The following is a 12,340-nucleotide window of genomic DNA, read 5'->3' on the forward strand; positions in this document are numbered from 1 at the left end:
CTACTAACCCAGGTACTAACCACATCTACTAACCCAGGTACTAACCACATCTACTAACCCAGGTACTAACCACATCTACTAACCCAGGTACTAACCCAGGTACTAACCCAGGTACTAACCCAGGTACTAACCACATCTACTAACCCCAGGTACTAACCCCAGGTACTAACCCCAGGTACTAACCCAGGTACTAACCACATCTACTAACCCAGGTACTAACCACATCTACTAACCCAGGTACTAACCCAGGTACTAACCCAGGTACTAACCCCAGGTACTAACCCCAGGTACTAACCCCAGGTACTAACCCAAGAGACAAACCCAGGTACTAACCTGGATGACTGTAGGGATGTTATATATTCTACTGTAGTCTGGATGATTGTAGGGATGTTATATATTCTACTGTAGTCTGGATGACAGCAGTGATGTTATATATTCTACTGTAGTCTGGATGACTGTAGGGATGTTATATATTCTACTGTAGTCTCTATGACTGTAGGGATGTTATATATTCTACTGTAGTCTCTATGACTGTAGGGATGTTATATATTCTACTGTAGTCTCTATGACTGTAGGAATGTTATACATTCTACTGTAGTCTGGATGACTGTAGGGATGTTATATATATTCTACTGTAGTCTGGATGACTGTAGTGATGTTATATATTCTACTGTAGTCTGGATGACTGTAGTGATGTTATATATTCTACTGTAGTCTCTATGACTGTAGGAATGTTATACATTCTACTGTAGTCTGGATGACTGTAGGGATGTTATATATTCTACTGTAGTCTGGATGACAGCAGTGATGTTATATATTCTACTGTAGTCTGGATGACTGTAGGGATGTTATATATTCTACTGTAGTCTGGATGACTGTAGTGATGTTATATATTCTACTGTAGTCTGGATGACTGTAGGGATGTTATATATATTCTACTGTAGTCTGGATGACTGTAGTGATGTTATATATTCTACTGTAGTCTCTATGACTGTAGTGATGTTATATATATTCTACTGTAGTCTGGATGACTGTAGGGATGTTATATATTCTACTGTAGTCTGGATGACTGTAGTGATGTTATATATACTACTGTAGTCTGGATTACTGTAATGATGATATATATTCTACTGTAGTCTGGATGACTGTAGGGATGTTATATATTCTACTGTCGTCTGGATGACTGTCACGTTGTACAGCGCCATATTTTCCTAACTGAAACCCTGAGAAATGCATTTCTGTTTTTCCTGGAATAGAAACCATAATATTAATCAAATTTAATTAAGCTACAGTTCTAAAAATCCATCCCATAAAAGGGTTTAAAGTCTCTAGTACAGCTAATATTAATAACCGTCAAATGCATTTGATAATTAAATCGCTTTAGCTGTGATTGTAAAATTTAATCAAGGATCCCTTTTGTTATTTAGTTATATAACTAAAATGTTTGACTGTATTTAAAGACTTGGATGACTTGTATGCTGTGTGATGACATGTACAAATTAATGAGCGATTTAATAACTTAGTTTCTTAAAGATGCCCTCTGGTGGTCAAATTAGCACTTAACCACCATTAATGGCAACAATGGCTGACAACTAAATAACGTGCCATAGAATTCTGCAGCACCCTGCCAGCTGTGGTGCAGTAAGCTACAACTTTTAAAGGACGAACCACTGTAGGAGTAAATACATTACAAAGGCAGGAGAGGAGAGGAGAGGAGAGGAGAGGAGAGGAGAGGAGAGGAGAGGAGAGGAGAGGAGAGGAGAGGGAAGAGGAGAGGAGAGGAGAGGAGAGGAGAGGAGAGAGGAGAGGAGAGGAGAGGAGAAGAGAAAAGGAGAAGAGAGGAGGAGATGAGAAGAGAAGAGAGGAGAGGAGAGGAGAGGAGAGGAGAGGAGAAGAGAAAAGGAGAAGAGAGGAGGAGATGAGAAGAGAAGAGGAGAAGAGAGGAGAGGAGAAGCAAAGGAGAGGAGAGGAGAGGAGAGGAGAGGAGAGGCGAAGGAGAGGAGAGGAGATAAGAGAGGAGAGGGAGAGGGAGACGGGAGAGGGAGAGGGAGAGGGAGAGGAGAGGAGACGGCATGTGATTTGTACTGTCTCTTCCACAGGACCAGTAAAGGGCAACATTGAAGCCAAAGCAGGTTTGTTTGAATAATACAGTAGATAACATCCCTTCCTCAGGTTTCAAATCCATTCAAATAAACACAACCATAATGAACGCAGCCCATAATGAGACGAACAGGTTAAACAGCCTTAGTGGGGTTTAATAGTGGGGTTTAGTGGGGTTTTGACCCTGTCCGGGGGTATCTTCGGATGGGGCCACAGTGTCTCCTGACCGCTCCTGTCTCAGCCTCCAGTATTTATGCTGCAGTAGTTTGTGTCGGGGGGCTAGGGTCAGTTGGTTATACCTGGAGTACTTCTCCTGTCTTATCCAGTGTCCTGTGTGAATTTAAGTATGCTCTCTCTAATTCTCTCGTTCTCTCCTTCTTTCTCTCTCTCTGAGAACCTGAGCCCTAGGACCATACGTCAGGACAACCGGGCATGATGACTCCTTGCTGTCCCCAGTCCGCCTGGCCTTGCTGCTATTCCAGTTTCAACTGTTCTGCCTGCGGTTACGGAGCCCCTACCTGTCCCAGACCTGCTGTTTTCAACTCTTAATGATCGGCTATGAAAAGCCAACAGATTTATTCCTGATTATTATTTGACCATGCTTGTCATTTATGAACATTTTGAAAATCTTGGCTCTCTCTAATTTTCTCCTTCTCTCTTTCTTTCTCTCGGAGGACCTGAGCCCTAGGACCATACGTCGGGACTACCGGGCGTGGTGACTCCTTGCTGTCCCCAGTCCGCCTGGCCTTGCTGCTATTCCAGTTTCAACTGTTCTGCCTGCGGTTATGGAACCGCCACCTGTCCCAGACCTGTTGTTTTTCAACTCTTAATGATCGGCTATGAAAAGCCAACTGAAAATTATTCATGATTATTATTTGACCATGCTTGTCACTTATGAACATTTTTGAACATCTTGGCATAGTTCTGTTATAATCTCCACCCGGCACAGCCAGAAGAGGGCTGGCCACCCCTCATAGCCTGGTTCCTCTCTAGGTTTCTTCCTAGGTTTTGGCCTTTCTAGGGAGTTTTTCCTAGCCACCGTGCTTCTACACCTGCATTGCTTGCTGTTTGGGGTTTTAGGCTGGGTTTCTGTACAGCACTTCGAGATATTAGCTGATGTACGAAGGGCTATATAAAATAAACTTGATTGATTGATTGATTAATAATGAACGCAGCCCATAATGAGACGAACAGGTTAAACAGACTTAGTGGGGTTTAATAATGAACGCAGCCCATAATGAGATGAACAGGTTAAACAGACTTAGTGGGGTTTAATAATGAACGCAGCCCACAATGAGATGAACAGGTTAAACAGACTTAGTGGAGTTTAATAATGAACGCAGCCCATAATGAGACGAACATGTTCAACAGCCTTAGTGGGGTTTAATAATGAACGCAGCCCATAATGAGACGAACAGGTTCAACAGCCTTAGTGGGGTTTAATAATGAACGCAGCCCATAATGAGACGAACAGGTTAAACAGCCTTAGTGGGGTTTAATAATGAACGCAGCCCATAATGAGACGAACAAGTTAAACAGCCTTAGTGGGGTTTATTAATGAACGCAGCCCATAATGAGACGAACAAGTTAAACAGCCTTAGTGGGGTTTATTAATGAACGCAGCCCATAATGAGACGAACAGATTCAACAGACTCAGTGGGGTTTATTAATGAACACAGCCCACAATGAGATGAACAGGTTAAACAGACTTAGTGGGGTTTAATAATGAACGCAGCCCATAATGAGACGCTGTAATACCATACTGTATAAAGTATTTCCAGGATAAATTGTAACCCTTCAAAGCTAGATGTCCAACTGGTAAGTTAAGAATCTATACAGCAATTAGATTCAGCCGCCACGGGTCGAATTTTGTCGGAGAGGATGGTTATGGTCGGGGGGATGGCTGGGGGGATGGTCGGGGGGATGGTCGGGGGGATGGCTGGGGGGATGGTCGGGGGGGATGGTCAGGGGGGGGTGGTCAGGGGGATGGTCGGGGGGGGTGATCGGGGGGGTGGTCGGGGGGGATGGTCGGGGGAAATTCGGGGGGATGTTGGGGGGGATGGTCGGGGGGATGTCGGGGGGGATGGTCGGGGGGATGGCCGGGGGGATGGCTGGGGGGGATGGTCGGGGGGATGGTCGGGGGGATGGCTGGGGGGGATGGTCGGGGGGATGGCTGGGGGGGGTGGCCGGGGGATGGCTGGGGGGGATGGTCGGGGGGATGGCTGGGGGGGATGGCCGGGGGATGGCTGGGGGGGATGGCCGGGGGGATGATCGGGGGCCGGCACATAATTATAATCGTTTGTACACTGCAAATGGACCACAACTACGCCCCCAAAAATAAATAGTATTTGAAAATGTTATATAATTTCATACCTTGATTACATTGAAATACAATCACATCTTTTTATTTTTATTTGTTGGGAATACTTATGAATAGATTTCCTAAATTATACAAATGTTTTGCTGAATTCCTGGTCATTTTACAGTCTTTTTTTTTAACCCAAAAACTAAACCACCTCCCAAAGAAGTTTACAGGTATTCTGGGAAATTGTAACACTTTCATAAATAGATGTCTTGAAGACTTCAGTCAGTGCTTCCTTGCTCTCTTAAGAGCTGAGACGTAGGAACCACAGCAGGGTTTATATGTTACACAGCCCACGTAAAACCACAGACTAAAGGACGGAATGGAAAGAGAAGAGAACAAAAGACATCAACAGCCTGTCAATAAATCAGTCCAGGGTTCAAAGGTCAATCTCAATCTGGACACTGATTGCTTCAGGGTTGAACGAGAGAGAAGGGAAGGGACGGCATCATCGTCTATATGCACCTCAGAAAAAAATAGGTCCAGAGATTAACGTTCAATCCAGACACTGAAGACGTTTTCTGGATAGTGAATGGACAGACAGCACCACTCCACAACACTATGGGTCATTGTCATTGTCACACCCGTACAGCCGGTCCATTGGGGGCGGTCAGGGGTACTTGGGATCCACAGTCGTAGTCTCGGTCAGCTATGTGGTGCCTGGCGATGGGTCTGCCGTGGTGAGGGTATCCCCGTCTGTCCACCTGTCTGTCCCGGAAACTAGCGATGTAAGGAGGGAGAGGAGGGAGAGGGAGAGGGGGGGAGGGAGGGAGGGAGGGAGGGAGAGAGAAGGAGAGGGAGGGAGAGAGAAGGAGAGGGAGGGAGGAAGAGGGAGAGAGAAGGAGAGGGAGAGAGAAGGAGAGGGAGGGAGAGAGAAGGAGAGGGAGGGAGGAAGAGGGAGAGAGAAGGAGAGGGAGGGAGAGAGAAGGAGAGGGAGGGAGGAAGAGGGAGAGAGAAGGAGAGGGAGGGAGAGAGAAGGAGAGGGAGGGAGGAAGAGGGAGAGAGAAGGAGAGGGAGGGAGGGAGAAGGAGAGGGAGGGAGGAAGAGGGAGAGAGAAGAAGAGGGAGGGAGGAAGAGGGAGGGAGGAAGAGGGAGAGAGAAGGAGAGGGAGGGAGAGAGAAGGAGAGGGAGGGAGAGAGAAGGAGAGGGAGGGAGGAAGAGGGAGAGAGAAGGAGAGGGAGGGAGAGAGAAGGAGAGGGAGGGAGAGAGAAGGAGAGGGAGGGAGGGAGGAAGAGGGAGAGAGAAGGAGAGGGAGGGAGAGAGAAGGAGAGGGAGGGAGGAAGAGGGAGAGAGAAGGAGAGGGAGGGAGGGAGAGAGAGAGAAGGAGAGGGTTTGTCCAGAGCCAAGACAAACAGACAGTGATCGACACAGATGAAGAATAATGAAGACAGACTGAACACAGATGAAGACAGATGAAGACAGGCTGAAGACAGGCACAGTTTTACAGAAGATATATTGGAGAGGCACACATACCTATTTACAGACACTGAAATAGGCACAAATATACACTGCTCAAAAAAATAAAGGGAACACTAAAATAACACATCCTAGATCTGAATAAATGAACTATTCTTATTAAATACTTTTTTCTTTACAGCCAGAGAGAGCCAGAGAGCCAGAGAGCCAGAGAGCCAGAGAGCCAGAGAGCCAGAGAGCCAGGGTCTTACAGGAGAGAGCACGTCCCCATCGAAGCGTAGAGTGTGGTCTGGTTTCCTGTGGTAGGTGATAGGCTCAGGGAGGAGGGGTTTGTTGTTGGTGGTGGTGGTAAGTGGAGGAGGGTGGTGGTACTGCTTCTGTCTCCTCTTCTTCTTCTTCCTCACTTCTTTCTGCATCCTCTCTTCCTTCTGGTGGATCCTCATCAACTGGACCCTCCGCTGCTGTTGACTGAGAACCACTGGAGACAGAGAGAGAGAGACAGGAGGAGAGGATGAGAGAGGGAGGGCAGAGAGAGAGACAGGAGGAGAGGAGGAGAGAGGGAGGGCAGAGAGAGAGAGAGACAGGAGGAGAGGATGAGAGAGGGAGGGCAGAGAGAGAGAGACAGGAGGAGAGGAGGAGAGAGGGAGGGCAGAGAGAGAGAGAGAGAGAGAGAGAGACAGGAGGAGAGGATGAGAGAGGGAGGGCAGAGAGAGAGAGAGACAGGAGGAGAGGATGAGAGAGGGAGGGCAGAGAGAGAGAGAGACAGGAGGAGAGGATGAGAGAGGGAGGGCAGAGCGAGAGAGAGAGAGGAGGAGAGGATGAGAGAGGGAGGGCAGAGAGAGAGAGACAGGAGGAGAGGATGAGAGAGGGAGGGCAGAGCGAGAGAGACAGGAGGAGAGGATGAGAGAGGGAGGGCAGAGAGAGAGAGACAGGAGGAGAGGACGAGAGAGGGAGGGCAGAGAGAGAGAGACAGGAGGAGAGGATGAGAGAGGGAGGGCAGAGAGAGAGAGAGAGAGAGAGAGAGACAGGAGGAGAGGATGAGAGAGGGAGGGCAGAGAGAGAGAGAGACAGGAGGAGAGGATGAGAGAGGGAGGGCAGAGAGAGAGAGAGACAGGAGGAGAGGATGAGAGAGGGAGGGCAGAGAGAGAGAGACAGGAGGAGAGGATGAGAGAGGGAGGGCAGAGAGAGAGAGAGAGAGAGAGAGAGACAGGAGGAGAGGATGAGAGAGGGAGGGCAGAGAGAGAGAGAGACAGGAGGAGAGGATGAGAGAGGGAGGGCAGAGAGAGAGAGAGACAGGAGGAGAGGATGAGAGAGGGAGGGCAGAGAGAGAGAGACAGGAGGAGAGGATGAGAGAGGGAGGGCAGAGAGAGAGAGAGACAGGAGGAGAGGATGAGAGAGGGAGGGCAGAGAGAGAGACAGGAGGAGAGGATGAGAGAGGGAGGGCAGAGCGAGAGAGAGAGAGGAGGAGAGGATGAGAGAGGGAGGGCAGAGAGAGAGAGACAGGAGGAGAGGATGAGAGAGGGAGGGCAGAGCGAGAGAGAGAGAGGGACAGGAGGAGAGGATGAGAGAGGGAGGGCAGAGAGAGAGACAGGAGGAGAGGATGAGAGAGGGAGGGCAGAGAGAGAGAGAGACAGGAGGAGAGGATGAGAGAGGGAGGGTAGAGAGAGAGACAGGAGGAGAGGATGAGAGAGGGAGGGCAGAGAGAGAGACAGGAGGAGAGGATGAGAGAGGGAGGGCAGAGAGAGAGACAGGAGGAGAGGATGAGAAAGGGAGGGCAGAGAGAGAGACAGGAGGAGAGGATGAGAGAGGGAGGGCAGAGAGAGAGAGACAGGAGGAGAGGATGAGAGAGGGAGGGCAGAGAGAGAGAGACAGGAGGAGAGGATGAGAGAGGGAGGGCAGAGAGAGAGAGAGACAGGAGGAGAGGATGAGAGAGGGAGGGCAGAGAGAGAGAGAGACAGGAGGAGAGGATGAGAGAGGGAGGGCAGAGAGAGAGAGACAGGAGGAGAGGATGAGAGAGGGAGGGCAGAGAAAGAGAGAGACAGGAGGAGAGGATGAGAGAGGGAGGGCAGAGAGAGAGAGAGACAGGAGGAGAGGATGAGAGAGGGAGGGCAGAGAGAGAGAGAGACAGGAGGAGAGGATGAGAGAGGGAGGGCAGAGAGAGAGAGAGACAGGAGGAGAGGATGAGAGAGGGAGGGCAGAGAGAGAGACAGGAGGAGAGGATGAGAGAGGGAGGGCAGAGCGAGAGAGAGAGAGGAGGAGAGGATGAGAGAGGGAGGGCAGAGAGAGAGAGACAGGAGGAGAGGATGAGAGAGGGAGGGCAGAGCGAGAGAGAGAGAGAGACAGGAGGAGAGGATGAGAGAGGGAGGGCAGAGAGAGACAGGAGGAGAGGATGAGAGAGGGAGGGCAGAGAGAGAGACAGGAGGAGAGGATGAGAGAGGGAGGGCAGAGAGAGAGAGACAGGAGGAGAGGATGAGAGAGGGAGGGCAGAGAGAGAGAGACAGGAGGAGAGGATGAGAGAGTGAGGGCAGAGAGAGAGATACAGGAGGAGAGGATGAGAGAGGGAGGGCAGAGAGAGAGAGAGACAGGAGGAGAGGATGAGAGAGGGAGGGCAGAGAGAGAGAGAGACAGGAGGAGAGGATGAGAGAGGGAGGGCAGAGAGAGAGAGAGAGAGAGAGAGACAGGAGGAGAGGATGAGAGAGGGAGGGCAGAGAGAGAGAGAGACAGGAGGAGAGGATGAGAGAGGGAGGGCAGAGAGAGAGAGAGACAGGAGGAGAGGATGAAAGAGGGAGGGCAGAGAGAGAGAGACAGGAGGAGAGGATGAGAGAGGGAGGGCAGAGAGAGAGAGAGACAGGAGGAGAGGATGAGAGAGGGAGGGCAGAGAGAGAGAGAGAGGAGGAGAGGATGAGAGAGGGAGGGCAGAGAGAGAGAGACAGGAGGAGAGGATGAGAGAGGGAGGGCAGAGAGAGAGAGACAGGAGGAGAGGATGAGAGAGGGAGGGCAGAGCGAGAGAGAGAGAGAGACAGGAGGAGAGGATGAGAGAGGGAGGGCAGAGAGAGAGACAGGAGGAGAGGATGAGAGAGGGAGGGCAGAGAGAGAGAGACAGGAGGAGAGGATGAGAGAGGGAGGGCAGAGAGAGAGAGACAGGAGGAGAGGATGAGAGAGGGAGGGCAGAGAGAGAGATACAGGAGGAGAGGATGAGAGAGGGAGGGCAGAGAGAGAGAGAGACAGGAGGAGAGGATGAGAGAGGGAGGGCAGAGAGAGAGAGAGACAGGAGGAGAGGATGAGAGAGGGGGGGCAGAGAGAGAGAGAGAGAGAGAGAGAGAGACAGGAGGAGAGGATGAGAGAGGGAGGGCAGAGAGAGAGAGAGACAGGAGGAGAGGATGAGAGAGGGAGGGCAGAGAGAGAGAGAGACAGGAGGAGAGGATGAGAGAGGGAGGGCAGAGAGAGAGACAGGAGGAGAGGATGAGAGAGGGAGGGCAGAGCGAGAGAGAGAGGAGGAGAGGATGAGAGAGGGAGGGCAGAGAGAGAGAGACAGGAGGAGAGGATGAGAGAGGGAGGGCAGAGAGAGAGAGACAGGAGGAGAGGATGAGAGAGGGAGGGCAGAGAGAGAGAGAGACAGGAGGAGAGGATGAGAGAGGGAGGGCAGAGAGAGAGAGAGACAGGAGGAGAGGATGAGAGAGGGAGGGCAGAGAGAGAGAGAGAGACAGGAGGAGAGGATGAGAGAGGGAGGGCAGAGCGAGAGAGAGAGAGAGACAGGAGGAGAGGATGAGAGAGGGAGGGCAGAGAGAGAGACAGGAGGAGAGGATGAGAGAGGGAGGGCAGAGAGAGAGACAGGAGGAGAGGATGAGAGAGGGAGGGCAGAGAGAGAGACAGGAGGAGAGGATGAGAGAGGGAGGGTAGAGAGAGAGAGAGAGAGGAGAGGATGAGAGAGGGAGGGCAGAGAGAGAGACAGGAGGAGAGGATGAGAGAGGGAGGGCAGAGAGAGAGAGACAGGAGGAGAGAATGAGAGAGATGAAGGGTAGAGAGAGAGAGACAGGAGGAGAGGATGAGAGATTGAGGGCAGAGAGAGAGAAACAGGAGGAGAGGATGAGAAAGGGAGGGCAGAGAGAGAGAGACAGGAGGAGAGGATGAGAGAGGGAGGGCAGAGAGAGAGAGAGACAGGAGGAGAGGATGAGAGAGGGAGGGCAGAGAGAGAGAGAGACAGGAGGAGAGGATGAGAGAGGGAGGGCAGAGAGAGAGAGAGACAGGAGGAGAGGAAGAGAGAGGGAGGGCAGAGAGAGAGAGACAGGAGGAGAGGATGAGAGAGGGAGGGCAGAGAGAGAATGAGAGAGATGAAGGGTAGAGAGAGAGAGACAGGAGGAGAGGATGAGAGAGGGAGGGCAGAGAGAGAGAGACAGGAGGAGAGGATGAGAGAGGGAGGGCAGAGAGAGAGAGACAGGAGGAGAGGATGAGAGAGGGAGGGCAGAGATAGAATGAGAGAGATGAAGGGTAGAGAGAGAGAGACAGGAGGAGAGGATGAGAGAGGGAGGGCAGAGAGAGAGAGACAGGAGGAGAGGATGAGAGAGGGAGGGCAGAGAGAGAGAGACAGGAGGAGAGGATGAGAGAGGGAGGGCAGAGATAGAATGAGAGAGATGAAGGGTAGAGAGAGAGAGACAGGAGGAGAGGATGAGAGAGGGAGGGCAGAGAGAGAGAGAGAGAGAGAGAGAGAGAGGAGGAGAAGATGAGAGAGGGAGGGCAGAGAGAGAGAGAGAGAGAGAGAGAGAGAGAGAGAGGAAACCGAGCTGCACTTCCTAACCTCCTGCCCAATGTATGACCATATTAGAGACACATATTTCCCTCAGATCACACAGATCCACAAAGAATTCGAAAACAAATCCAATTTTGATAAACTCTCATATCTACTGGGTGAAATTCCACAGTGTGCCATCACAGCAGCAAGATTTGTGACCTGTTGCCACAAGAAAAGGGCAACCAGTGAAAAACAAACACCATTGTAAATACAACCCATATTTATGCTTACTTATTTTAACTTGTGTGCTTTAACCATTTGTACATTGTTACAACACTGTATATATTTAATATAACATTTGTAATGTCTTTATTGTTTTGAAACTTCTGTATGTGTAATGTTTACTGTTAATTCGTTTTGTTTGTTTCACTTTTGTGTATTGTCTACCTCACTTGCTTTGGCAATGTTAACACATGTTTCCCATGCCAATAAAGCCCCTTGGATTGAATTGAATTGAATTGAGAGGAGGAGAGGATGAGAGAGGGAGGGCAGAGAGAGAATGACAGAGACGAAGGGTAGAGAGAGAGAGAGAGAGAGATGAAGGGTAGAGAGATGAAGGGTAGAGAGAGAGAGAGCGAGAGAGAGAGAGAGATGAAGGGTAGAGAGATGAAGGGTAGAGAGAGAGAGAGCGAGAGAGGGGTTGGGATAAGAAACAGACAGAGAGGAAGAGAGATAAATAAAGACAGTCTGAAACCTCCTCATCTTCCATCCAACAGCACAAATAGCACAGTCCCCCATTCATACAGCATCCAGAGGAAGAGACTGACAGTCTTCTGAAAACCTTGTCTTCCATCAATCATACAGCCTCCCTCTGGGGATACTGCATCATTCATACAGCCTCCCTCTGGGGATACTGCATCATTCATACAGCCTCCCTCTGGGGATACTGCATCATTCATACAGCCTCCCTCTGGGGATACTGCATCATTCATACAGCCTCCCTCTGGGGATACTGCATCATTCATACAGCCTCCCTCTGGGGATACTGCATCATTCATACAGCCTCCCTCTGGGGATACTGCATCATCATTACAGCCTCCCTCTGGGGATACTGCATCATTCATACAGCCTCCCTCTGGGGATACTGCATCATTCATACAGCCTCCCTCTGGGGATACTGCATCATTCATACAGCCTCCCTCTGGGGATACTGCATCATCATTACAGCCTCCCTCTGGGGATACTGCATCATTCATACAGCCTCCCTCTGGGGATACTGCATCATTCATACAGCCTCCCTCTGGGGATACTGCATCATCATTACAGCCTCCCTCTGGGGATACTGCATCATTCATACAGCCTCCCTCTGGGGATACTGCATCATCATTACAGCCTCCCTCTGGGGATACTGCATCATCATTACAGCCTCCCTCTGGGGATACTGCATCATTCATACAGCCTCCCTCTGGGGATACTGCATCATCATTACAGCCTCCCTCTGGGGATACTGCGATGTCTGGGGATACTGCATCATCATTACAGCCTCCCTCTGGGGATACTGCATCATTCATACAGCCTCCCTCTGGGGATACTGCATCATTCATACAGCCTCCCTCTGGGGATACTGCATCATTCATACAGCCTCCCTCTGGGGATACTACATCATCATTACAGCCTCCCTCTGGGGATACTGCATCATCATTACAGCCTCCCTCTGGGGATACTGCATCATT

General features: G+C 50.4%; 1 protein-coding gene across 4 annotated transcripts in view; it reads right to left on the bottom strand.

The window, feature by feature from the left end:
- Nucleotides 1-4,483: 4,483 nt before the first annotated feature.
- Nucleotides 4,484-12,340, bottom strand: part of LOC129843056 (transmembrane protein 198-B-like) — a 53,255-nt gene continuing 45,398 nt past the window's right edge. For 3 of the 4 annotated variants that reach the window (XM_055911805.1, XM_055911804.1, XM_055911806.1), the window contains 2 exons: nt 6,130-6,356; nt 4,484-5,182 (listed from right to left, as the gene is read on the bottom strand). In XM_055911805.1, the coding sequence (XP_055767780.1) occupies nt 5,108-5,182; nt 6,130-6,356 (302 nt within the window). In that variant the 3' untranslated portion in view covers nt 4,484-5,107. Of the gene's footprint in view, nt 5,196-6,128; nt 6,357-12,340 lie in introns of all 4 variants that reach the window. The other variant, XM_055911807.1, reaches the window with a different exon arrangement.

Source organism: Salvelinus fontinalis, unplaced genomic scaffold (genome assembly GCF_029448725.1).
Source record: "Salvelinus fontinalis isolate EN_2023a unplaced genomic scaffold, ASM2944872v1 scaffold_0096, whole genome shotgun sequence".
NCBI classification, from domain to species: domain Eukaryota; kingdom Metazoa; phylum Chordata; class Actinopteri; order Salmoniformes; family Salmonidae; genus Salvelinus; species Salvelinus fontinalis.